We start from the raw sequence: 26340 nt of genomic DNA on the forward strand, positions 1-26340 counted from the left end.
CAAAAACCTTGGCATAATCTTTAATTCACTTTCTCTTATATCCCACAACCTATAAAAAAAAAAAAATTCCTCTGAAGCTCTACCTTCAAAATATATACAAAATCCAATCACATCTCACCACTTCCACTGCTACTGCTACTATGCTAGTCCAAGCCAGGATTGCTGCTTATAGCCATAGCCTTCTGGTCTCCCTGCTTCTGCTTTTGACCCCTATGTCTCCCCTACTCTACTCCACTCCCCCAACCCCCCCATCCCCACCACCACCAGCCCCAGTGTAGAATGTTCCCAACATAGTAGCTAGAGTGATGTTAAAATTTAAGTCAGATTAAATCTCTCTTCCGCTCATCTCTCCAGTGACTTTCCATCTCAGAACAAAATCCAAATTCCTCACAATGGCCTACAAGTCCGTTGTTGGTTTGAGCTCCATGTAACTATTTGATTTTATCCCTTACTTGATAAATGCATCTCTATCAAGAAAAGCACATTTGAATCTTAAAGACCTATCCATTAACAATTTCCTGTCTGAATACTCTTATCCTATGGCTGAGTGGCTTGCTCTTTTAATTCAGATCTCTGTTCTAAATGTCACCCTATCTGAAAAGCCTTCCCTGATTAATCAATTGCTAATAGCACAATCCTCATTTTATTCACTATTCTTTTTCTCTGTTTTATTGGGGTTTTTTTTTTCTGGGTTCGTTTTTTTTTTTTTTTTTAGAGCCACACTTGCGGCACAAGGAAGTTCCTAGGCTAGGGGTTGAATCAGAGCTGCAGCTGCCAGCTTGCACCATACCCACAGCAACACGGGATCCGAGCCTTGTCTGTGACCCACACCACAGTTTGCGGCAACACCTAATTCTTAACCCACTGAGCAAGGCCAGGGATTGAACCAGCATCCTCACAGATACTAGTTGGGTTCTTAACCCGCTCAGCCACTACAGGAACTCCCTATTGTTGTTTTTTTTAAATACAGAATTACCACCGCCTGATTTGTTGTTTACTGTCTCCTCTCAGTAGACTAGAATCTACCAACATAAGAGCAGCAACCTTCTATGCTTTGTTCACTACTGCGTTCCCAGTGCCTAGTAAACAACAGTCAATAAACATCTGCTGATTCCCAATCTCCTACGATCTTGAACTGTTAGGAGTACCTACATGCTTAAGCTTAAAATCCCTAATGTTTAGCTTAGAATAGACTGCTCAGGAAAGAGTCTTCCATTCTTTTTTCTTTCTTTTTGGAAGTTCCTGGGCCAGGGGTTGGATCCAAGCCACAACTGTGACCTATGCCAATAGCTGCAGCACTTCGGGATCTTTAACTAGCTGCCCCACAGCAGGAACTCCCTTTCTTCCTTTTTATACCTCTCCTCTGTCATCATTTCCAATTAATTCCTACCTAAGACATGACTCATTCATCACTGTCACACTTTCATGGCCCTATTTCAAACTTAGATCTTGGGGCCACATGCTGCTTCCCTCTTCAGTCTTTGTACCCCAATGCTAGATTACACTTCCTGTTTTGTTATTTCACTGGTTTATACTCTTTATACTGAGCTTTCCTAGCTTTGGCTGTAATGGCATGCTGGGTCAGATAACTTTTAAGATAACCTAGCAGCATCCCTGCTCTTCAGCCACTAGATGTCAGCAGTACCTACTTCTGTTAAAACAACCCGAAATGTCCCATTCTTTGGGAGATGCCCTCTAGGGCACAAAGCTGTCACTGGTTGAGAACCACCGTTTATTATCCATGTCAAAACAAAATAAATGGTCCTACATAATTTGGTTCTCTTTTGTATCTTGGAGTTAGTAAAATTCATTTAGACTCAGAAGAGGTTAAAAGCTTCTGAACACAATAAAACCTAAACTCCAGAGGTTGATATTCAAGGCCCTAGACTCTGTTCCCAACTCTTCTACTCACAATTCACCTTTCCACTTTAACTAGGCTTTCAACTACTCAAAGAAATGTGGGTCCCCTGCCCTGGCCCTCCCTGCTAACTTTCCACTCTGCTCCTACATCTCATTCCTCTGAGACGGTGATTTTTGAGTTCTCCATCTTTCAATCCTTTAATAGAGACAAAGCAGTGAATGTATCTGCAAAACTTTTTTTCTTTTTAGGGCCGCACCTGCAGCACATGGAAGTTCTCAGGCTAGGGCTCAAATCGGAGCTGCACCTGCTGGCCCTACACCACAGCAACAGCTGATCCGAGCTGCATCTGAGACCTACACAGCAGTTTGTGACAATGCTGGATCCTTAACCCACCTGAGTGCACCCAGGGATCGAACCCACATCTTCACAACCATGTTGGGTTCTTCACCCACTGAGCCACAAGGGGAACTCCAAAATTTTATTTCTTGATTATTTGTATTGTGCAACAGAAGTGATGCCCCTTTCAAGAGGCTGTTGCCCTACTCTGTTACCATCATCTAACATTGTCTCTCTGTCCTAGAAGTCTTCTGTTCCTAATGTTGCTGGGCAGCATCTCATCAAACAGATTTTGTAGCTTAATACAAAAATACAGGATCCTTCCAGAGAAAGTTCCACGTTATGATTATGTTAGCCAGTTTTCTGTGACACTCAGGTCCCTTTCTAATGCACCAAGGTGTCAAGAATACATTGTGTAAAATAATGTTGGACTTTGTTCTGGCCTAGGAATCTATAACTCATCTTTTCTCAAAGAGAAACCACATCTTTGTTCTCACCTGATATCCTGGCTCATCCAACTCTCTCTCTAAAGCCTCCAGCACAGTCACCACCTCTTCCCCACTCTCTGGATGCTGTTCTTGGACCCAGGCTTGGAGCTCCTCAGGCAGGATGGTCAGGAATTGCTCCAGCACCAAGAGCTCTAGAATTTGTTCCTTGGTATGGGTCTCTGGCCTCAGCCACTGATGGCAAAGTTCCCTGAGTCGGCTCAAAGCCTCACGGGGTCCAGACGTTTCCTGGTAGCAGAAATGCCTGAAGTACTGTCGGAAGACTTCCCTGCTATGGGTGTTGTTCTTTTGCAGGTTCTGATCCTGTCTGGTGGTATATTTGTGCTCGTCCTTCACATCCTCCTCCTTCTCAACCTTTACTTCCAATAGTTCGTCCTGGTCTTTGTGGGCCTGGATAGCCCAAATAGATGCCATCATAGCTATGGAAAAGCTTATCAATGCTTCAAGCAAGATCTGTGCAGCTTCTTCCTGGGTGGACCTGGGGAAGAAGCCATAGTCATTTACACAAACACTATAAAGAGAAACTGCAAATTCTAAGAATTTAAGTACGTACTTTGAAAGCCACCTCCAGGTTAGTTTACTATACTCGTGGAATACTCTGATTAAAAAAAAAAAAAAGACCTAAGAATGCCCCAATTTTTTCTTTTTTTGGCTGTGCCCACGGTATGCCAAAGTTCCTGGACCAGGGATCAAACCTGCACCACGGCAGTGACCTGAACCACAGATCCTTAACCACCAGGCTTACCAGGAACTCCAAGAATAGATTAATTTAAAGAGAAAGATTAAGTAAAAGGTGCTGATTTGTTTCAGTTCTTTAAGAAAAAAAGGAGTAAGACTTGGTAGGAAATATTTCCACTTAGTAATAGAATAAAGGACAATTAAACGGAATAAACCAACATTTAGAGCAAACAATAAAAATTGAGACATTCTTTTTTAAATTTTCTTTTTCAGCGCACCTGCAGCGTGTTTAAGTCCCCGGGTCAGGGCTCTGAATCCGAGCCACAGCTGGGACCTAAATCACAGCTGCAGGAACGGTGTATCCTTAACCCCTGTGCCAGGCCGGGGATCCAACCTGCACCTCCAGAGACAGGCCGGCTCATTAACCTACTATGCCACAGCAGGGAACTCTAAGTTGAGACATCCTTGATTGGTCGCGCTTTAAAATTTTTTAACTTTTTAATGCCCAGATGTCTAATGGAAATAATGAAATCAGAAAATCAGCAAAGTCACATAAATTCATTCCTCGAGGACTTAACCTTGCTACTTATTCATTCTTCATTTATCAAGCGAAAGGCGTGGAGACATGGGTCTTTAAGGCCCTCTTTAACAGCTATCGTTGTTACTCTAAGGGCAGGCCGGCCCCGGAAAGAGGCCCTAGGACGACGGTCAGCGTGTGTGTCCCAGGAGCGTTCAGAAATGTCAGAAGGCGCAGAACCCAAGGCCGGTACACGGCGCGAGGCAAGCCCAGGAGGTATGAAGCGCACAGCCGAGTCTCCCCCTCATCCCGGCCTCCAACCCACTCTCCGAGCGGTGGGCAATAGCTTCTGAGTCAGGGAGCTTCTCGCGGACTCACCTGGGCAAGGCAGGCCCAGAGGCCGTCCGGCTCCAGCCTGGGCCGGGTTCGAGGGGCCCAGGCCCCGAGGACGTCCTAGCACCCTGCCCACCGCGTCCTGAGCACAAGTTCGCTCACCCGCAGCCCCAGGAAGCCAGCAGAGGTTTCTCTCCCAGGGTGAAGGGGCTGAGGACTTGAACAGCTTCGGAACCGGAACCCACCTAGAGCGACCCACAAAGACCGGAAGCGGCCGCGGAGTGCGAAGGGCCGACTCACCGGGGCGCGCGAGGCGTACTTCCGCCGCGGCTGCAGGAAGGGGCGGGGGCTTCGCAACGCCAGTTCTCCCGCGCGCCCGCGCGTGCCCACGCGCGCCCACGCGCGCCCACGCGAGGGGGATCGCTGAGGATTCTCAGGCTCGTGGTTTCACTGAATTGTTTTCTCCTCCTGCACCTCTTCTGCTGGCCAGAATCCCCACTTGCTCCGAAGTGCTGAGAGGTCGAGGCTTGCCGAGCCGATCCGAGGCAGGGAAATCCTGTGTTTATTCACTTTCACTTTTATTTGGGTTTCTACACCTTTGATGTTCTCCCGAAGTCGTTCCCAACTCAAGAAGGGACCTCTTCTACACACATTTCTCAAGGGTCAACCTGGTGGTTTCTGGCTGCTTTTTCACCTCCTGCAGTTCTCTTTTATGCACTAATTATGGTGATTATACTTCTGAAAACCCACACAGTTCAGTGGGAAAACTAAAAAGGTCATTTAGTAAAGTAGCAAGATATAAAATTAACACATTAAAATCAACAGCCTTCATGTACGCAAAGTTACAAGATATAATGGAAGAGAGTATCAAATTTACAATAGTAGCAACAAAGAAATAATATTTGGGAGTAAGTTTAGGAAGAAATATTCAAAACCTGTATGGGGAAAATCTCCTGAAAGGCCAAATTTATACTGAGACAAATAGAAAAACCAAGAGCCTTGGCTCAAAAGACTCAGTGAAGAAGTCAATTTTCTATATAATAAAAGTATCAACAAAGACTGTCCTAGAATTAGACAGTTTGACTCTAAAGTTCATATGGAAGAATAGCCATGAAACCCTTTGAAAAAGAAAAACGGTGAAGGACAGCCTAATCAGATATTAGAACATATTATAAAGCATCTACAATTAAGAGTGTGATACTGTGTAAGAACAGGCAGAAGCAGACCTAGGTACACAGGTTATTTAGTGACTGACGGTGGCAGCTTCAATCAATGGGGGAAATGACAGGCATAAATAAATTCTACTGGGACAAGTGATAGCCATTGGGTCAAAAATAAAACTGAATTAATACCTCTCATCACACATCACAATCAGGATAAATTCCAAGTGGATCCAAAAACCAAATATTTAAAAAATGTACCTATACGGAGTTCCCTGGTGGCCTAGTGGTTAAAGATCTGGCAGTGTCACTGATGTGGTGAGGGTTGGATCCCCTGGAACTTCTGCAGGCTGTGGGTGCAGCTAAAAAAAAAAAAAAAGGTACCTATACATGTTTTAGAAGAAACATGAGTAATAATTCTAAACATCTGAGAACAAGGAAACCTTGCCTAACTGTGCCACAATATCCAAAAACAATAAAAAATATTGATACATCTGGCTAAAAATTAAAATGAACTGCTAATCAAAAAACACCATAAAGAAAAGTCAGAAAACAACACACTGGAAAAACATTTGCAACATATTACAACGAAGGGCTAATATCCCTAACATATAAAGAGCTCTTAAAATATTTTCTAAAAAGAAAATAACCAATAACCCAATGGAGAAAATGGGCAAATTAAGTGAACAGCTGACAGAATAAAAAATTGTATGGGCGTTCCCGTCGTGGCGCAGTGGTTAACGAATCCGACTAGGAACCATGAGGTTGCGGGTTCTATCCCTGCCCTTGCTCAGTGGGTTAACGATCCAGCATTGCCGTGAGCTGTGGTGTAGGTTGCAGACGAGGCTTGGATCTGGCGTTGCTGTGGCTCTGGCGTTGCTGTGGCTCTGGCGTAGGCCGGTGGCTACAGCTCTGATTAGACCCCTAGCCTGGGAACCTCCATATGCCTCGAGAGCGGCCCAAGAAATGGCAAAAAGACAAAAAAAAAAAAAAAAGAAATTGTATGGAGTTCCCACTATGGCATAGTGGGTTAAGGATCTGGCATTGCCATAGCTGTGGCATAAGTCCCAGCTGCAGCCTGGATTCACTTCCTGGCCGGAGAACTTCCATATGCTTCAGGTGCAGCTGAAAAAGAAAAAAGAAAAAGCAATTGTAACAGCTCTCAAATATCTATAAAGATGCTTAACTTTAATCAAAATATAAACAAACTAAAAGCTACAGTGAACTGCCGTTAGATTGGCAAAAATCCAGAAGTTTGACCATTTATTCATTAGGCCCCTATTTGGAAAAATAATAAAATGTAGCAAAACATGTTTATCCTTTCTCCCTAAAGACCCCTTATGAAAATCCATCCCAAAGATATGTTGACATGACATATATCTTGATTTCAAAGATATATGAAAAGACATACACGCAAGGTTACTCATTCATATTCAAGCTGAAAGACCAGAAACCAACCTAATGTCCCTCAATAGGTAACTGATTAAATAAACTGTGGCATAACTACTTAGTAGAATACTAGGCAGCTATAAAAAAAAAAAAAGAAAATATTTTGGTGTACTGCTACAGAGTGACCGACAGGTCTTGACAGCATACTACCTGTGTTAGGCAGAGTAATGACAAATCCACCCCCCGACCCAGCCCCAAGAGTCTACTCTTCCCCTCATCTCCAGAACCTGTGAATTTATTATGTTGCATGGTAAGGGGGAATTCAGGTTGCAGACAGAATTAATCTAGCACTAGGGAGTTCCCATCATGGCTCAGTGGTTAAGGAATCTGACTAGGAACCATGAGGCTGTGGGTTTGATCCCTGGCCTAGCTCAGTGGGTTAAGGATCTGACATTGCTGTGAGCTGTGATGTATGTTGCAGATGCGGCTTGGATCCCTCGTTGCTGTGGCTCTGGCATAGGCCAGTGGCTACAGCTCCGATTAGACCCCTAGCCTGGGTGCGGCCCAAGAAAAGACAAAATAAATAATAATCTAACACTAATCAACTGGTTTTCTTAAAGACCAACTTTTTTTGTTCCAATAAAACTTGGTTTCTAAACACTGAAATTTGAATTCAATATAACTTTCTCATATCACAAAACACTACGCTTTTGTTTTTTAAATTTTATTGTAATATAATTATAGATTCATAGACATTGCAAGAAACAATGCAGAGATCTTTTACTTTACCAAATTTCCACAAATAGTAGTATTTTGCAGAAGTATAGTACAATGTCACAAGAGTATTTACATTGTTACAGTCAGGATCCGGAACATTTCCATCAGTACAAAAAATCCCTTTGGTGAACAAACCCAACTCCCTCTCACTCCCAACTTCACATTAACGGCAACCAAGACTCTGTTCTCTACTCCTCTAATTTTGCCATTTCATATTTGTTTTCTCATTTTCCTTTTCCTTGCCTTCTTGTAAGCTGGATGTTTTAACTGCATTCTGATTTATCTATAATATTTTTAGTATATCTCTTTGTATAGCTTTTCTAGTAGTTGCTCTAGATGTCAATGTCACATTATAAACAACTTATCACATTCTATTGGTGTCATCATTTCACCAGTTTAAGTATAGAAACCTTACTTCCCTTTACATCCTTTATCCTTCCCATTTATAAGTGAATTCTTTTAGATATTTCCTCTAAATATATTTAGCACATCAGACCGTATTATAATTTTTGCTTCAACAGTTTAACATAATTTAGAACAATCAAGAGAAGGAAAGCTTATTACATTTATCCATATTCTTTCTTCTTTCTCAGTTCTCCTTTAGAGAACTTCCTTTTGCCATGTTATATTTTTATTTATTTACTTATTTTTGGCCATCCCACCCCACCCCCCCCATGTGGAAGTTCCTGGGCCAGGGATCAAACCTGAGCCACAGCGGCAACCCAAGCTACGGCAGTGACAATGCCAGATCCTCAACCTGCAACAAACAAGAGTGAACTCCTTGGTATTTTTAAAGGTAGGTTTCCAGGTGACAATTCTGTCTAACTCATCTGACACCCTAATTTTTCCCTTCACTTTTTTCTTTTCTTTTAATGGCTGTATCCATGGCATATGGAAGTTCTTGGGGCAGGAACTGAGTCCAAGCCACAGCTGCAACTTGTGCTGCAGCTGCAGCAACATCAGATCCTTTAACCATTGCCACTGCAAGGGAATGAACCCACATCTCTGCTGCAACCCCGAGGCACCACAGCAGGAACTTCTCCCCTTCACTCTTGAAAGCTATTCTCACCAATTAGAGGATTCTGGCTTGACAGTTCCTTTCTTTCAGATCTATAAAAATAACCATGCCAATGCTTCTGGCCTCCATTATTACTCATAAGAAATCCACTGTCATTTGAATTTTCTCCTATAGATGTCATTTTTCTCTGACTGCTTTCAAAATTTTTTGTCTTTGGGTTTAGGAAGTCTGTGATGTGGTTTTGAATCGATTTCTCTGGGTTTTTCCTGTTCTCACTTGCTCAGCTTCTTGAATCTGTAGGTATGTGTCTACTGCCAACTTGTGGAAGTTTCCAGCCACTATTTCTTCCAGTACTTTTTCAGCTCCATCCTCTTTGGGACTTCAAAACATAAACATTACATCTTTTCTATAGTTGCACATGTCCAGAGGTTCTTAGCATTGTTTCCTTTAGCTGCTAGAGCAAATTACCACAAATTTGTGGCTTAAAACAGAAATTTATTCTCTCTGCAGTTCTAGAAGTCTGAAATCAAGGTGTGGTCAGGGCTGTGCTCCTTGCAGAGACTCTGGGGTAGACCCTGTTTTTCTCTTCCAGCTTCTAGAGCTGCTGGTCATGGCTTGGTGTTCCTTGGGCTTGAGGCCACATCACTCCAATCTCTGCCTCCACTTTCACATCACCATCTTCTCTCACGTGTCTCATTACCCTCTACCTCTTTCTTATATGACCCACCTGGATAATCCAGGGTAATCTTTCTCAAGATCCTTATTTTTCCATATAAAATAATATTCACTGTTTTACCACATAAGGTAATATTTATAGGTTCTGGTGACTAGGAAGTGAACATAATTTTAAGGAACTTTTTTCCCAACCTATTACCCTTTTCTCCCTCACCGCCCCCCTCCCCCAAGTCTGTTTTCTATTTGGATTGGGTCATTTCTGTTTTATCTTCTAGTTCACAAATTCTTTTCCTCTAACTCCTCCATTCTGTTGTTGAGATCACCCATAGGCTTTAATTTTACAATATTTTTTGTTCTCTTTTATATCTTTTTGGGGGGGGGGAGGCTAGCACTTTCTAGTTCCCTGCTGAGACTTTCTATATTTTCATTTCTTTTACATGTGTTCACAATTTCTCATTGAAGCATTTTTTTTTAAATCATTGTTGCTTTAAATCTTCGTCAGACTACTTCTAACATCTCTGTTAGCTTGGTGTTGGCATCTTTTAATTTTCTTCATTCAGTTTAAGATCTTCCTGGTTCTTGGTATTCTGATTATTTCTTTAAATTGAAATGTGGATATTCTGTATTATGAGACTCTGGAGTTTAAACCTTAGGTTTTATCTGGTTTCCTCTAAATTATTGTGGCAGGGGAAGTAGGGGAGGGTGACCATGAGGCAATGTCAGAAAAGGGCCAGTGGGGAGTCAGGACTTTTACCATCATTCAGCAGTAAGAAGTCAGCACTCACACAGTGTCTATGGTGATCTTCTGGAAGCCAGAACTCCCACCCCTACCCGACGGTGAGGAGTTCAATGGAAATCAAAGGTGGAACCTGGGCTTCTACTTTTACCTGTCAGTAACGAGAGGCCACCCTCCCCTACTTCCTCTGTCGCGCTTCTGCGTCTGTTTCCTTAGCCACAGAAATTCACAGAGTACTTCCCTTTGTTTTGCAAAACTGTGAGGATCACGTTATAGTATGTTTTTAAAGAGCTAAGCCTCTATGATACAAATATGACCATTATTATATAAGGGATTTTAATTAAAGCTAAAAAACTACTCATGCTAATTCAGAAAAGGTATAATAAACCGTATTTTAGCCTTAAGGATCCGTCAGCCAACGGACCCTGGAGAGGGGCTCCTCACTGGTAAATCTGTCTTCACCTGAGAAACAGGTAATCCGTAGAGACCCACCTCTACTACTCTGTATCTCCGAAACGTCCGGAAGCGCCGACACGGAAAGTCGAATCCTGAGGGGTCTATGTAAAGGCAAGAGAGAGGAACCCAAGCGAAGCCTGAGAAAAAGGGGTCCACATCCCCGCCTCCAGTCCCAAGATCTCTGCAGAGGTATAAAGTACCCTGCGTGGGGAGAAGGACACAAGCTCCCACCAGCACCTGCTCAGGCTCTGGAAACAATTGAAAAACGCTCTTTAGGGCACAGCGCGCACGAGGAACCGAAAATACGTCACAATGCTGGGACGCGTGCCGGCCGGCTCCCTGGGAAATCAGGAGCACCCGTCATCTCAGCAGTTGGTCTGGCACCCGGCCCCGCGTCCGCGTGCTCAGAGGCTTCCTCTTATCGGATCAGGCAGGCATATCCACAAGGGCCCATAACCTGTGGTGTCCAATAGCCACAGAGTCTGGGCTCATATATTTCTCCTCCATTGAGGACACCTGGCCACTCTCACCATGCTGCGCAACCCTAGATTCCGTTAGGACCCAGTCCAGTCTTCTCAGCCTTCAGGGTCCCTCTTCAGCAGTCTCCTGAGATTCCAACTGTCAGCTACCTCCACTCTGTTCCCAGGGTCAGAAGCAGTAATCAACATCCACCTAAGGGAAATGGCAACAACAGGGGCAGAAGTCGGCTTGTTCTACACTGTTTTAAATCTTTGAATCATCAGGTCGCTCTAAGTAACCCAACCAGTGATTTAGTCAGTAAGGCATGGGGGCATAAGCAACTGCACCTCCAACAGCCCAGGTGATTGCAATACAAGCATGCACCAAGAAACAGAGGCTTCCTCAAAGGCTAAGGTAGCTGGCACGGAAGTCTGGATGTTGGTCCAAAGAGACCTAAAAACACCACAGCAATTTTAGACTGTGCTGTTCTCCTTTTTATGGAAGTACTAAAATGAGGAGTGAAGGCAGTGACTATTTTCACGCTTAAGACTCTCCTACCCAAGACACTTGAAAAAACTGAGATGGAGAGATTTCTAATAAGTATTACGAAGATGAAGCACGTTTCTTGGTAAAGCTGTCTCTGCATCTCTTTATTTTTCCTTCTCTTTGGTCACCATTGTTGGCCAGAATTTTAGTGTCTAATTTTGCCTTCTGATTCCTTTTTATGTTCTCATATTTTGTTCACCTTTTTCTTTTTCCATCTCACTTGGTTTTTGCAGATTTCTAAAATGTGTCTCAGGGCTCCAAGTCTAAGTGTCCATGAAACTACATAAAATTCACAATGATCTTTGTTCATAGTTTTGTTTAAAAAAGTTATAATGTGATTAAAAACTAGGAAGATCAATTTAAGTATTTAACCACTTGGGTTTCACTTACTTCACGTAGGTATAAAATGGCTAAACTCCAAAATCTTTTTTTTTTTTAATAGCCACACCCATGGCATAAGGAAATTCTGGGACCAGAGGCTGAATCTGAGCTGAAGCTGTGACCTAAGCTGCAGCTATAGCAATGCCTGATCCTTTAACCCACTGTGCTGGGCCAGAGATCAAACCCATGCCTCTGCAGCAACCCAAGCTGTTGCAGTCAGGTTCTTAACCCACTGTGCCACAATGGGAACTCCCCAAATCTCTTTTTAAAGCTCAGTATTCTTTGATTCTATAGTAAAAAGCTCCTATTGCACACACACAAAAATACTTCTGAGGATTCTACACTGTTTATCAAAGACTCAACTCATTAGCAAAGTGTTCAAGGCCCTCTCTGTCTGGCCCTTATCTACACTCTCCCACTCCTGCATTCTACAGGAACTCCATGACCCAGCCAAACTGGAAAACTCCTGACTTTTGGCCTATCTTTTTTTTTTTCCTTAGGGCCGTACTTGCGGCATGTGGAAGTTCCCAGGCTAGGGGTTGAATCACGGCTACAGCTGCCGGCTTACACCACAGCCACAGCAACATGGGATCCGAGCCAAATCTTTGATCTACACAGCTCACAGCAACACCAGATCCTGAATCCACTGAGCAAGGTCAGGGATAGAACTTGCGTCCTCATGGTTCCTAGTCAGGTTCATTAACCACTGAGCCATGAAGGGAACTCTTGGCCTGCCTTAAATGGGAGTCTTGCTTCACCTTTCCTTTGCCAAAAACACTTTTCTCTATCCTCCATCTTCCTCTGCAGAGAACCTACTTCTTACTTAGTTATTAACTCAGCATTTAACTAACAACACATGTATATTGGTATATATTTTATATTTCAAAATTCTTCCACAGAAAATACTTCTTATTTTATAATTTTGATTTTAAATAGACTTTGTTTTATGGCCACATCTGTGCCATATGCAAGTTCCCAAGCAATGGGCTGAACCAGAACTGCATGGTAATGCCAGATCCTTAACCCACTGAGGGAGGCCAGGGATCCAACCTGCATCCTCACAGTGAAAATCCTCCCACTGAGCCATGATGGGAACTCCTACTTTTATTTTAAAATCTCCTCAGAGATAATTTTTGTCTTACTCGAAAAATATAAAGTGATTTTCCCCTATAAATTATGTTTTTTAAAGGAAAAGTTTTATCAGATATAGAAAATAAAGAGTCATTTCCAAATACAAAATATGGACAGAGATGTGATTCTCCTGGAGTCCTGACCTTCAATTCAAAATTACAGTGAAGGAGTTCCCGTCGTGGCGCAGTGCTTAACGAATCCGACTAGGAACCATGAGGTTGCAGGTTCGGTCCCTGCCCTTGCTCAGTGGGTTAACGATCCAGCGTTGCCGTGAGCTGTGGTGTAGGTTGCAGATTCGGCTCAGATTTGGCGTTGCTGTGGCTCTGGCATAGGCCCCGGGCTACAGCTCCAATAGACCCCTAGCCTGGGAACCTCCATATGCCGCGGGAGCGGCCCAAAAGAAATAAAAAAAAAAAAGGCAAAAAAGAAAAAACAAATCAAAATTACAGTGAAAGTTTGCATTATGTGTGTTTTGGGGGGGCCACGCCCATAGCATGTGGAAATTCCTGGGCCAGGGATCAATTCCAAGCCACAGCAGTGCAATGCTGAATCCTTAACCACTAGGCCACAAGGGAACTCCATATGTCATTTTTAATTGAACATTAAGGGAATGTAGTATTTTAATAACTTTACCAGTATCTTTATCTACAGGCCTATTGCCATTTTTGTCTTTTATGAAATCTTTGTCACCAAGAAAGGCAAGATTACATTTTTTTTCCTCCCAGATTGAGTTGGTGTAGTATATTCTTAGTTATCAACATAAAATATGCATATAACTTTGGGACTTTGAAATGGTAAATATTCATGATGTGTGAAAAAGCATGAATACATAACTATGATCTTAATTACATAAAAATGGATGCTTCATTGTGCAGATACACAAACAAGACCTAGGAGGACCCATCAAACTGTAAACTGCTTGTGATAATGGATAACTGTTTTTTGCTTCCTATTTGCTTATTTTTTGGCTATTATGCACATGCTAACTTTAAGAAATAAATGTTACTGGAGTTCCTGTTGTGATTTAATGGGTTAAGAACTTGACTAGTATCCATGAGGATGCGGGTTCTATCCGTGGCCTTGCTCAGCAAGTTAAGGATCTGGTGTTGTAGGCTACAGATGTGTCTCAGATCCCAAGCCGCTGTGACTGTGGTGCAGGCTGGCAGATGTAACTTTGAATAAACTGCTAGCCTGGGAACTTCCATCTGCTGCCAATGTGGCCCTAAAAAGCAAAAAAAAAAAAAAAAAAGAGAGAGAGAGAGAGAGAAAGAAAGGAAGGGAAGGAAGAAAAAAAAGAAAGAAATGTTACTTTAAAAAATTATAATGAAAGTGAATCCTCAGGGCTCTATCTACATTTCTAGGCAGGTTTTCATTGCAAGATATTTAACCACTTCTTTTTTTTTTTCTTTTTGTCTTTGTAGGGCTAGGGGACTAATCAGAGCTACAGCTGCCAGCCACAGCCACAGCCACGGCAGCGCAGGATCTAAAATGCATCTACGACCTACACCACAGCTCACGGGAACACCAGATCCTTAACCCACTGAGTGAGGCCAGGGATCAAACCAGCAACCTCATGGTTCCTAGTTAGATGATGGTTCCTAGTTCCCATGATGGGAACTCTGATATTTAGCCATTTCTTGATGTAGTTCGTGTCCACGGTCCTAACAGTACTCAAAGGGATGCTGGACTGTTCTTCAAGGACCAATAAGGTATATAGTTGGATTCAAATCAATATTTCTTACACTTTGCTCAACCATGAAACTGACTACTCTGCTCTTTCAGATTAGATAAGGAAGGATGGATACTGGGCCAGGGAACACCTGAAAGGAGATCAATACTAGAGACTTCAGAGGTTGAATAAAAGGAGCCAGGGTGGAAAAAGAAAGGAGAGCAGTGAGGGAAATTTAGAAATATAAGAGGAAGATAACTAAGAACTGGCCAGGAAGACAGAATAATCACAGAAGTCAACGTCTACATGCCACTGTCTATAGGTTAAGTCAGATATTTCCTCACATGAGGAATGTGCATCCTAGAAAAAAGAATTAGCACAAGAGAACTAGCACAATTAATATCAGAAAACAAGGAAAGTTAGTTTGGTGAACTATCAGTCATTTTAATCATGTTAATCATCATTGCAGTCTAAGCAGTACATCTCTATCCAAAGCATATATAACATATTTTGTTTCTTAGTGTTTGACCAGTTGTTGGGAAAATTAAGAATTTTTTTAAAGCTGTTAAAAATAAAACAAAAATCAGGCACAGAACAAACCAAACATCCAAACTTCAACTGCAGGTATAAAAACTCATTCTATTAAACATACATCCTTTAAAAGCTTGATCTGGGAGTTCCCACTGTGGCTCAGCAGTAATGAACCCAACTAGGATCCATGAGGATATGGGTTCTATCCCTGGCCTCGATCAGTGAGTTAAAGGATCCGGCGTTGCCATGAGCTGCAGTATAGGTCACAGACGCAGCTTTGATTTGGTGTTGCTGGGGCTGTGGCATAGGCTGGCAGCTGTAGCTCAGATTCGACCCCTAGCCTGGGAACTTCTATATGCTGCAGGTGCAGCCCTAAAAAAAAAAACACAATAAAGTACATTCTTGGGGAAATTTAAGATTTTCTTTTTTTTCTCTAAGATTGTTGACAATACCTACAATTAATCACAAGTAGTGACACAGGTAGTGTGAAATGTTAGGCATAAGAATACATAACAGAGCAAACTACACAAAACTGAAATCCACTAACCATCACTTCTCCAGTGAGGAATTATGTGCAATTACAGTCACCCAAACCCTGCTTCCTAGCTTATGTGGAAGTTGTTCACTTTTAAATAGAAAAGGTGTGATTTGGACTGAACTGAGGAGAAGAATGAAACAATACGTAACTTTTTAAAGGCATGGTTTTTCATCTGTAGGAGTATGTTAAATGATGGAGCACCAACAAATGCGATCTTACCCTCTTGTAAATAGAACGAGGAAGCTCTCTATTATAATGTAGAAATCTCTAAAGATTATATTGTTTCATGAACATGGCAAGGTGTAGAAGAGTGTAAATAGTATGCCATCATTCTGTGTAATCAGGGTAATAAGATGATATATTCATATTTTCTTGTACTTATGTAAAGAAACACTGAAATACACACAAACTAGTAAATGACTACCTATAATAGGAAAGAAAGACAGGGAATTTTTAAAATATTGTTTTGATGCTAGAACCAGGTGAAGAAAGAATTATCTTTTTTGCTTTGTTTTGTTGTTTTTTGTTTTGTTTTTTTGCAGTTTCTTGGGCTGCTCCCATGGCATATGGAGGTTCACAGGCTAGGGGTCAAATCAGAGCTGTAGCCACCAGCCTATGCCAGAGCCACAGCAATGCGGGATCCGAGCCGAGTCTGCAACCTACATACACCACAGCTCATGGCAACACCGGATCCTTAACACACTGAGCAAGGCCAGGGATCGAACCTGCAACCTCATGGTTCCTAGTCAGATTTGTTAACCACTGAGCCACGACAGGAACTCCAAGAATTATCTTTTTTAAAAAGTCCTTCTAATGCTATAAAAAGTTAGTTGTGATGATTGTTGTACAACTATAAATGTAATAAAATTCACTGAGTAATAAAAAAAATAAAAAGTCCCTCTAACTAAATTAAAATTTAAAGTGAAAAATACTCAATACAAAAAATACAAAATACCTCAAATGAGAGATAAGTGGGAGGAATATTTCCTGGAACAATTCTGTAAATTAAATAGAAAGGCTGGGCATTTATTGAAACAGATGTTTACAGATGTTTGTTGCACTAAAAGCAAATCCTCAATGCCTTATAAGCGCTCTAACTTCTCTATGGCGATAGAATGCTTCCAGCAGCTTAGTGGGAAGAACATTGCACGAGGCATTAGGAGATAGGGTTCTAGTTCCAGCTCCATTAACTGGCTGTATGATCTTACAGCCACTTCCCAGAGCTTCTCTTTCTGTATCTGTCAAAGAAGGGCATGCAGAAGTGATCTCTAAGGTCACTTACAGTGTTTCTATTATTGTTAAGTTACCTGTTGTGTATTTGGTTTTCCAATCTAAATTATTATCACATAGATTTTTCCATTTTTTTGACTCCTAGCCTTAGTATAAAACTTGGTAACAATCAGCGTTAAGGGAAAGAATTTTTTTTAAAATGCATGACATTGGTGATAATCAATAGGTAGTGCTGAGAAGCATGGAGGTTATAAAAAGCAATCAACAGGCAAGAATGATCATACTTTTCTCTCTACTTTTGTATATGTTTGAAATTTTTCTATAAGAAAGGTTGAATAGGGAGTTCCCGTCGTGGCTCAGTGGTTAACGAATCCGACTAGGAACGATGAGGTTACAGGTTCGATCCCTGGCCTTGCTCAGCGGATTAAGGATCCAGCGTCGCCGTTAGCTGTGGTGTAGGTTGCAGACGTGGCTCTGCTCCAGCGTTGCTGTGGTTCTGGCGTAGGCAGGGGCTACAGCTCAGATTAGACCCCTAGCTTGGGAACCTCCATATGCCGCAGGAGTGGCCCTAGAAAGGCAAAAGGACAAAAAAAAAGAAAGGTTAAATAAAGAAAAAAAGCAAAACCCCAAAATGCTAAGTCACAGGAAAAATGCAAAGAGGCTTACGTTTTTATAACAAAGATCTGAAGTGAGATATCAGATTTTTAGCTAAGTTTCTTGGCCTTTGTACAAACTTAAAATAATGAGCAATATTTATGACCAGCCACTGAGGTACTTATAACGTAGGCTTGCTTTAATCCCTTGGTTCTTAACTGAAGTCTGAATTACTAAAACCCTATAAGGAGACACCTGTTGTATATTTATGGGAGGATTCATTTGACACCTTTAGTATAAAAAGCAAATTATCACATCTTAATAAGAATGGAAACTAACCTAATAGTTTAAATTATGGACTTTACTGCAGTTTTTTTTGCCCCCTCCCCTGGCATGCAGAAGTTCCTGGGCCAAGGATTGAACCCACACCACAGGAATGACAATGCTGGGTCCTCAAGCCATAAGAGAACTCCTACTGTAATTCTTTTTTGTCTTTTTTTTAGGGCTGCACCCACAGCATAGGGAGGTTCCCAGGACTAGGGGTTGAATTGGAGCTGTAGCTGCTGGCCTACACCACAGCCACAGCAATGCTGGATCCACCTACACCATAGCTCACAGCAATACCAGATCCTTTACCCACTGAGCAAGGCCAGAGATCGAACCCATGTCCTCATGGATACTAGTCGGGTTCACTAATTGCTGAGCCATGACAGGAAGTCCTAAAATTATTTTTAAATTACTCAGTGAACTACCTTTGACTTAAAAAAAAGTTTTTAAAAACTGAGATGAAAGAGGGTTTTCTTGTTTTTTTTGGGTTTTTTTAGGGCCACACCCACGGCATATGGAGGGTTCCCAGGCTAGGGGTCGAATAGGAGCTAAAGCTGCCAGCCACAGCCACAGCCACAGCAACACCAGATCCCAGCTGCATCTGTTACCTACACCGCAGCTCATGGCAACGCTGGATCCTTAACCCACTGAGCGAGCCAGGGATCGAACCTGCAACCTCATGATTCTTAGGTTCGTTTCCACTGCGCCAGGACGCGAACTCCCAAAGGGGTTTTCTTGAGGCACACCTAGAAAACTTTTTGGACAAATGTGTTTGAGACTATGCTGATGAAGTCAACACAATATTCAGTATTGCACAGTTATGGCTATCAACTGACCAAAGAGATTTTGAATGATATACTTAAGATATTATGCTTCGCTCAGCATAAACATAAGGACATTTTCACTAGCTTTCCTTGGAGCTTCCCATAGGAGAGGATTAAACTATTACTGTTCTCTCAGGGACCAAGCAGGACCAGGACCCTTTCTGCCCTGCCTAGTGATGTGATGTCAGGAAATTTTGCCCTACCTGTTCCAAGGAGCTAGCTGGATTCAGCCACAGGGTGGACTTTCCGATGCTGGATGAGGTTGCAGTGGTAAATGAAGTTCTTGCCACAGTCTTCACATTCATAAGGTCTTTCTCCAGTGTGAATTCTCTGGTGCTTAATGAGGACAGAACGTCGACTAAAGCTCTTACTGCACTGATTGCACTGGTAAGGTTTCTCCCCTGTGTGGATCCTGAGGTGATGGAAAAGCCCAGCGTTCTGGCTAAAGGCCTTGCCACAAACACTGCACTGGTAGCGCTTCTCCCCAGTGTGGAGTCTCTGGTGCTGGAACAGTCCTGACCGCTGGCTGAAGGCCCGCCCACACTCATCACACTCATAGGGCCTCTCGCCCGTGTGTGTTCTCTGGTGCTCGATGAGGATGGAATTCTGGGTAAAGCTTTTCCCACATTCACCACAGATATAGGGTCTCTCCACTGAAGAGCTTACCCTTTGCCTTTCCAGTCTGCCTTCGTGCTCACAGGTCTCTCCACATTCAGGCATCCGAATAATATCACCATTCAGTTTTTCAGTTACTTCTACCAGAGGTTTCATTTCTTTAGACAGTTCTCTCTTTGGGGCTAACTCGGCATTCCAAGTCCCAGCCTTATCATCTGAAATAATAAATGGACTGCATGACTGTCTTATTTCCAAAGAAAAAAACTTAGGAGAGTGGGCAGAAGGGGACAAGCAACCACATTTTCTGTTTACTTTCCCACTCTAAACAATTACACCTGGAATTCAGGGAGAAAATGCTCTGTATCATAACTGCTTGTTTGTTGTCTGCCTCTCCCACCAGACTGTAAACTTCCTGAGGGCAGGAACCACGTCTACTCTGCTCATCACTGTATCCCATTACCTAGCACAGTGCCTGGCCCATAGCAGACACTATGTAAACATGCCGAATTGATGAACATTCAGGGAATGAGTTAGGCTTCCTGAGGAAATTCTAATCCTCACCAGTCTCCTGAGCTGGGCACAACTCTTGCAAGTTGCACTGAGACTGCTCTTCCAGAGTTTGATGCTGGCCACTTGACGACTCCTGGGCTGCTCCTAGAATTGTTTTCCCCTTCACAGGCTCTTCCTGTACATGATCACGGGTTGGGACCTGGTAAAAATTAAAGACAGTTGGGAACCAAACATGAGAGAAGATATTACAGGTCCTTCTCAGGTCCACTGGATAGGAAAAGAAGGGTCAAGAAGCTGGCAAAGACAAAAATAAGTTTAAAAACAAAACAAAACAAAAAAAACCCCAAGAAGCAGCAGCAACTGGCAAAGAGAAAAAATGGCAGCGAGATTAAGAGCCTATTACAGATCCAGTCAGACATAAAGACACCCAGCTTTTCCTCTTCCTCGTCTTGTTGCACTGAAATGCCACACTTAAGCACACAAGGACAAAACTCTGTGCTCCCCTCTTCCCACCTGCTCTCCTGGTTCATCCAGCTCTCTCTCCAAATCCTCCAGCACAGTTACTGCCTCCTCTCCACTCCCTGGACGGTGCTCTCTCACCCAGGCCTGGAGCTCCTCGGGCAGGATGGTCAGGAACTGCTCCAGCACCAGCAGCTCCAGGATCTGCTCCTTGCTGTGCATCTCTGGTCTCAGCCACTGATGGCAGAGCTCCTGGAGTCTTCGAAGAGCCTCTCGGGGCCCAGGGGTCTCCTGGTAGCAGAACTGCCTGAAGCGTCTACGAAAGATCTCTCTGGTGTGCAGGTTATCTCTTGACTGGCCAGATTCTTGCCCACAGGCATGGTCCTTCTCTTCCTCTTTGACTTTCACTGCTATAAGTCCTTCCTGCATCTCTGGAGTCTGAAAGGCCAAGGCTGAGGCCATTTAATGCTTCACTATTTAGAAAGAAAGTATAGGTTAGAAAAAGATAATTTGATTCTTGATAATTTGATTTTTTCTTCTGGAAATCCCAAAATCTAAAAAATAATTTGCAGAGAAAAAATATTAAAATGTAGAAAATCTTTTCTGCTGACACTGGGAATATTTATACCAAAACTAGTAAATGTGTCTAGTGAACATGAATGTATGATCAATGATAAGGACTATGCATATACTGATGACGGTAATATAGGAAGGAAAACAAAAACATGCCCCACCCCCGACTCAGTTTTATTGAAGAAAGGGAACATTTCGATCATCCTGAATGAATCAGCCTAAATAAATCAACTTGAATATACTGGGTTTCCATTGGAATGGCAAGACACTAGACTTGTAGTAAGTTTGGAGTTGAGTGGAGGTAAACAAACATTCTGAGCCCAAGTGGTCACAGATGACACTAAAAATCAAGGAGGAAAGGGAACGAAAATGGAGGAGGGAGGGAAAGTAAAGACAATAAAAAGACAGAATGAAGAGTAAAAGAACACGCTTGGGGAAGAGAGTCAGAGTCCCTCCAATCAGGGGAGGTCGGAGTGCCGAAGATGTGGGACTGAGATCCATCCTTCAGGTACCTCCCCCACAGTCTTCGGCCTTGCATTTTGAGCCTTAGTCTACTCGATCCGTAAGACAGGAATCCTAAAGCCAACCTTTCCTCTCTTTCCAGGTTGATAAAGAGATAAAACAAGATCACAGATAAAGTGCACAAAGAAGCTGGCAGTTTGGTAAAACTTTAAAGTATTCTCAATCACCACTATAGTTATTTTTCTTACAAACTTAATTGAAAGATTTAAGTATCCTAGGGACCTAAACACTAAGGCAAAAGAATCAGAAAGCAGTCAACCGAAGTGGTTTTGGCTCGTAGATATTAAAATGAAGAAAATATTAGTTCTCATATACTTTTGGCCACGCTCATGGCATGTCAAAGTTCCCAGGCCAGGAATGCAACCCACGCCACAGCTGTAATAAGGCTGGATGCTTAACCCACTAGACCACGAGGGAACTCCAGTCCTAATATTTTTAAAACAGAACTGTAGCTTTCTTGCCCTTTAACTTCTTGGAAATTGTTTCTCTCTGAAGCTCCTTGAGGATGGAGAGTGGGCAACTGTTCTAACAAAGAGACAAATATTGATGACCACTTAAAGCTTACAAACAATCTTAACCAGGATAGTAATTAATGAAGGCAATTTTCTGAAACAATTTTTTGACCTAGTGATTTCCAAGCACCATTTTTTGGGCCGAGGTTTTCAAACTTTTTTAACCAGGATTCTCAGTAAGAAACATTTGATATTGTGACCCAGAACACAAACATATATGTGTATACGAATGTGTCTTTGCATGTGTGAAATACACATATAGAAATAAATGAAGTATTTTTTTTACAAAACACTTATATTCTTATGTGATAGATACTCATTTTTTAAATCCCATTTTATAAAATAAAAAAAACCAAAAAACCCTGGTCATAGCTCACCCATAGATTTCATGACCTTTAGTTTTTAAATGTTTTTGTTTTAATTTTAAGTAAAATCATTGTAATTCACTGTAAAAATAACCCAACACTATTCTTAGGTATTGGCAAGCAAAAGTTTAAAAACTAAGGATAGGGTATTTACATAATACCAGTGCCTACCTCATAGTTATGAGAAGTACACAAGGCAACATTTGGAAAGTGCTTTCAACAGTGCTGGCTGACACATGAAGTGCTATGTAAAATATTCATTAAAAAAAAAAAAAAAAGCCAACAGATGTGGGCAGGGGGAGGACTGGGCACAGCGGGCGCGTGTGGGGCGCAGTATCAGACCAAGAGAGACTGTGGCATGTCATAAAACTACCTTTGCTTGTTGTTTAAAATAAGTCCCCGGTAGAGACTGGTAAGACGTGGGGAAAATAGAAACGACCCTAGATGTCCGAATCTACCTTTATCCTAAGATGCGGGGAAAGAGCGTTCAGAAAGGCACCGGTGGAAGGCCTTGGACGAGAACAAGGGGGCTGGGGGTGGGGGCAAGGACCCTGGCTTTTGGTTAACAAGGCCCTTCCAGGTTCCAGGCAACCTCCTCTGCCGCTCACCGGTCCCGGCTGAGCTCTGGTCAAGACCCGCTGCCTCCTTCCCACACCCAGTCCGGGGTCGTGGCGCACAGCCCGGACCTGCCGTAGCCCGATTCTAAAGCTCACCCGGCAGCCGAGGCACCACCTCTGAATCCTTGACAACCGCAGCCGGGACACGCTACAAAGGCCGGAAGTGCGTCACGGCGGCCGCTCTCCGCGGGAACAGCGGTTCTGGCCGCGTTCACTCTAGTAAGCCCGGAGGTTTTCGCACCTCTGTGGTCGCGGCGCTCAATCCCCGGTCTAGGCGTAGACAGGCGCTAGGTGGCATATTTTCTTACAAAGGGGGGTTATAATAACACCTAATCGTGTTTTATGCGTATTAACTCATTTACAGACACTAATTCACTCTGCTTAACAACCCTGTGAATTAGACGTAACTGAGCAGATTAGGAACCTAAGGCACCTTCCCTCTAAGGTTATTAGTTGACATTCTTTGCAAAGAAACAGTTTTTGTGAACTTTATCTCTCGCACAAGATATTCCAGGCTCATTTTATACTTTGTTAGCCTTAGACTTGGAGTCCACTGTGACTCCATGAAGCTACGTTCCTCATAATGGAGAATAATATATAGAAGCCAAGATCTAGCTTTCGAGTAATAGATAAGCTCATTGCTACTAGGCCTTTCAGTGGACCTTAGAACCAGAACATAGGCATAATCCATTATATATATTTTATATACATATAAAAATCCATTGTATGTAATATATAACTATATATGACATAATATATAATTGAGTATATCATATATCTAATAATATGATAGGGATTTTATATGTACAATGCATATACAACTCCACGGATTTTTTTCATTTTCACCATTCCACGTTTGATTTCCTTTCTCCCACAGTGAAAACCTAGGTTCCCAACACATCGATATATTCCCTCAATTTTCCCTTACAATATATATTTTTTAATTTCAAAATTAAAATATCAACATCACTGCTATGTACAGTTCAAAATTTCTTTGCTTGCTTTATTTGTTCTTGAAGTATATCCCATTGGGGGAGTATAATCAGAGTACATATGCATACCTTATTTGAATTCTTTCTCTATGGTGTTATGTTATAAACTTGATATACTGTTTGTCATTTGTTTCTGATATATTCATTTTCAGGATTTGCTTTCCTTTCATCCTTTTCATTTTCTTTCTGAACATGCAAAACTTAGTACAAAACCAAAATTATATATTAAGGTATAGTCAGAATTTTGCTTCCATCACTAACTCTTTTATCTCCTATATTCTCATGCTTCATTTTCATTAGTTTTTAATTTATCCTTTCCTTCCTAATGCCTTCTCTCATCTCTTCCTTTCTTTTGCAAAAATAAGCATTTACCCCCTTTACCTTCATAAATATACTCTTTTGCAACTTGCTTTATCACTTAATAGAGTAGCCTGGAAAATATTCTAAATCTTTTTATAGAAATAGTCAGTTTTTTCATTTCACAGTTGCATAGTCCTCCATTGTGTGACTGTACCATAATTCTTTTCAAGTGGTCTCTTAGGGAGGGGTATTTGGATTGTTTCTAATATTTTTCTTTAACAAAAAAATGCTTCAATGAACAAAGAAGAGAGGAGAAAGAAAAGTGTCTTCTAAAAGGGTTGTATCATTTTGTGCTTTCAACAGCAATGCACAATAATGCCTGTTTTCACACAGTCTGCCCAGCTGTGTGCTTTCAGGTTTTTGAATTTTGCCAATATGATAGGTCATTTGGTATTTCTTAAGGAACCACAAACTGAACTATGAAATTTCTGTTCAAAATGGATTCATTACCAAACATTGGCATGTATTATGGAACAATTGAAATTTTCATACAGTGTTAATGAGCTGTTAATGAGCTGTTTAATGGTTAAATTGGCAATACCATCTTGGGGAAACTCTTGCTATGTCTGCTGAAGTTGAACATACACATATTCTATGACCCAGGATTTTCACTTCTACTTATATTGCCACCAGAACTGCATATATGTTTACAACTAAGACACACTTTAGCAGCATTTTTTGTAACCTTCAATTGGAAAAAAAAAACAAAAGTCCATTAACAGTAGGATGGATTAAAAAATAATTTCTGCAGTGGAATAATATACAACAATGAAAACGAATGAACAACAGCTAAAGCCACAGAGGTAAATCTCCCAAACATAGCAAGTCAAAAGAAGCCACACACCAAAAGATACATTCTTCATGATTTAATTTATATAAAGTCCAAAACGGGGAAAACTAACATCTGTGTTAGCAGTCACAATGGGGAATAGTAAAAGAATAGTTTGGGGAGTTCCCGTCGTGGCGCAGTGGTTAACGAATCCGACTAGGAACCATGAGGTTGCGGGTTCGGTCCCTGCCCTTGCTCAGTGGGTTAACTATCCGGCGTTGCCGTGAGCTGTGGTGTAGGTTGCAGACGAGGCTCGGATCCCGCGTTGCTGTGGCTCTGGCGTAGGCCGGTGGCTACAGCTCCGATTCAACCCCTTGCCTGGGAACCTCCATATGCCGTGGGAGCGGCCCGAGAAATAGCAACAACAACAACAACAACAAAGAATAGTTTGGGAGGGAGCACAACTGGGGTCTTCTGGGGAACCGGTAATGGTCTATTTCTTTTTTGGCTGCACCCATGGCATATGGATGTTCCCAACCCGGGACTGAATCTGTGCCACAGCTGTGACCTACACCACCACTGTGGCAATGCCAGATCCTTAACTCACTGCCCTGGCTGGGGATCAAACCCATGCCACCACACCAGATCATTTACCAGCTGCACCACAGCAGGAACTCCTCAGAGTCCCTTTTGTGCCCTTCCTGATGACTGGAATGTAGAGTTGATGGCTGGTGCTTCAGCAGCCATAGAAGAAAAGGTGCATGCAGAGGATAGCAAAAGGTGGAAAGGACCTGGATCCCTAATGATTCCATGGAATAAAAGCAACAACCCTTAACCATTTACCCTTGGACTTCTTTTACACAAGAGGGGTACACTTTGTTTATTTTTAAGATCTTTTACTAGCAGCTGTCCTAAATTCTGATGTAGGGTGTCTGTACCTTGACTCCCTGTCTGGGATTTTCTTTTCCATTTTTTTTTTCTTGAATCTGATTGAGCCCACTGTCTCTGCTGCCTCTCCCAGGTACTGATATTTAGGAAAATACAAGTTTGGAGGGAAGACAGAGAATTAGAAAGAAGTGATGCCTATAGTAAAGTGACTGGGGAAAAAGAAAAAAAAGGACAAGAGATTCCAAAGAGGGTCAATATTTAACCCAAGCCCACTTTTAAGTGACATGTTAGGAATAATGCATACAGTCTCTGGGAGGTTCAGCACCCAGAAAGCTTGTTTATTCTAAGTGGAGTTACAGTAAGATATACGTCAAATTTAGTAGGGGAAACAAAGATAAAGATGGCATTCAGGGCATGAAGGGGAAAGAATGGAAGACAAAGGCATGAAAGCTCGAGTGTACTTGTGTGGGGGGTGCTGGGGAAAGT

At 42.1% G+C, this 26340-nt stretch overlaps 2 protein-coding genes across 3 annotated transcripts in view; both read right to left on the reverse strand.

The window, feature by feature from the left end:
* LOC125136555 (zinc finger and SCAN domain-containing protein 12-like) overlaps positions 1–4544 on the reverse strand; it is a 34222-nt gene extending 29678 nt beyond the window's left edge. The window contains exons 1-2 of the mRNA XM_047797414.1: positions 4277–4544; positions 2695–3181 (exon numbers count right to left, since the gene is read on the reverse strand). Coding sequence (XP_047653370.1) covers positions 2695–3120 — 426 coding nt within the window. The 5' untranslated portion in view covers positions 3121–3181; positions 4277–4544. The remainder of the gene's footprint in view (positions 1–2694; positions 3182–4276) is intronic.
* A 4002-nt stretch (positions 4545–8546) lies between these two features.
* Positions 8547–22978, reverse strand: ZSCAN23 (zinc finger and SCAN domain containing 23). 2 transcript variants are annotated; one of them, XM_047796864.1, is made up of 5 exons: positions 22942–22978; positions 20311–20729; positions 19849–19996; positions 18876–19502; positions 8547–11114 (listed from the first exon to the last, which is right to left on the reverse strand). In XM_047796864.1, the coding sequence occupies exons 2-4, from the start codon at positions 20716–20718 to the stop codon at positions 18889–18891; spliced, it is 1170 nt and encodes a 389-aa protein (XP_047652820.1). In that variant the 5' UTR covers positions 20719–20729; positions 22942–22978; the 3' UTR covers positions 8547–11114; positions 18876–18888. The 2 variants fall into 2 exon arrangements, with proteins under 2 accessions (XP_047652820.1, XP_047652819.1); XM_047796863.1 differs by lacking the exon at positions 8547–11114 and having other exon boundaries at positions 18498–19502.
* Positions 22979–26340: the final 3362 nt, after the last annotated feature.

Source organism: Phacochoerus africanus, chromosome 9 (assembly GCF_016906955.1).
Source record: "Phacochoerus africanus isolate WHEZ1 chromosome 9, ROS_Pafr_v1, whole genome shotgun sequence".
NCBI classification, from domain to species: Eukaryota; Metazoa; Chordata; class Mammalia; order Artiodactyla; family Suidae; genus Phacochoerus; species Phacochoerus africanus.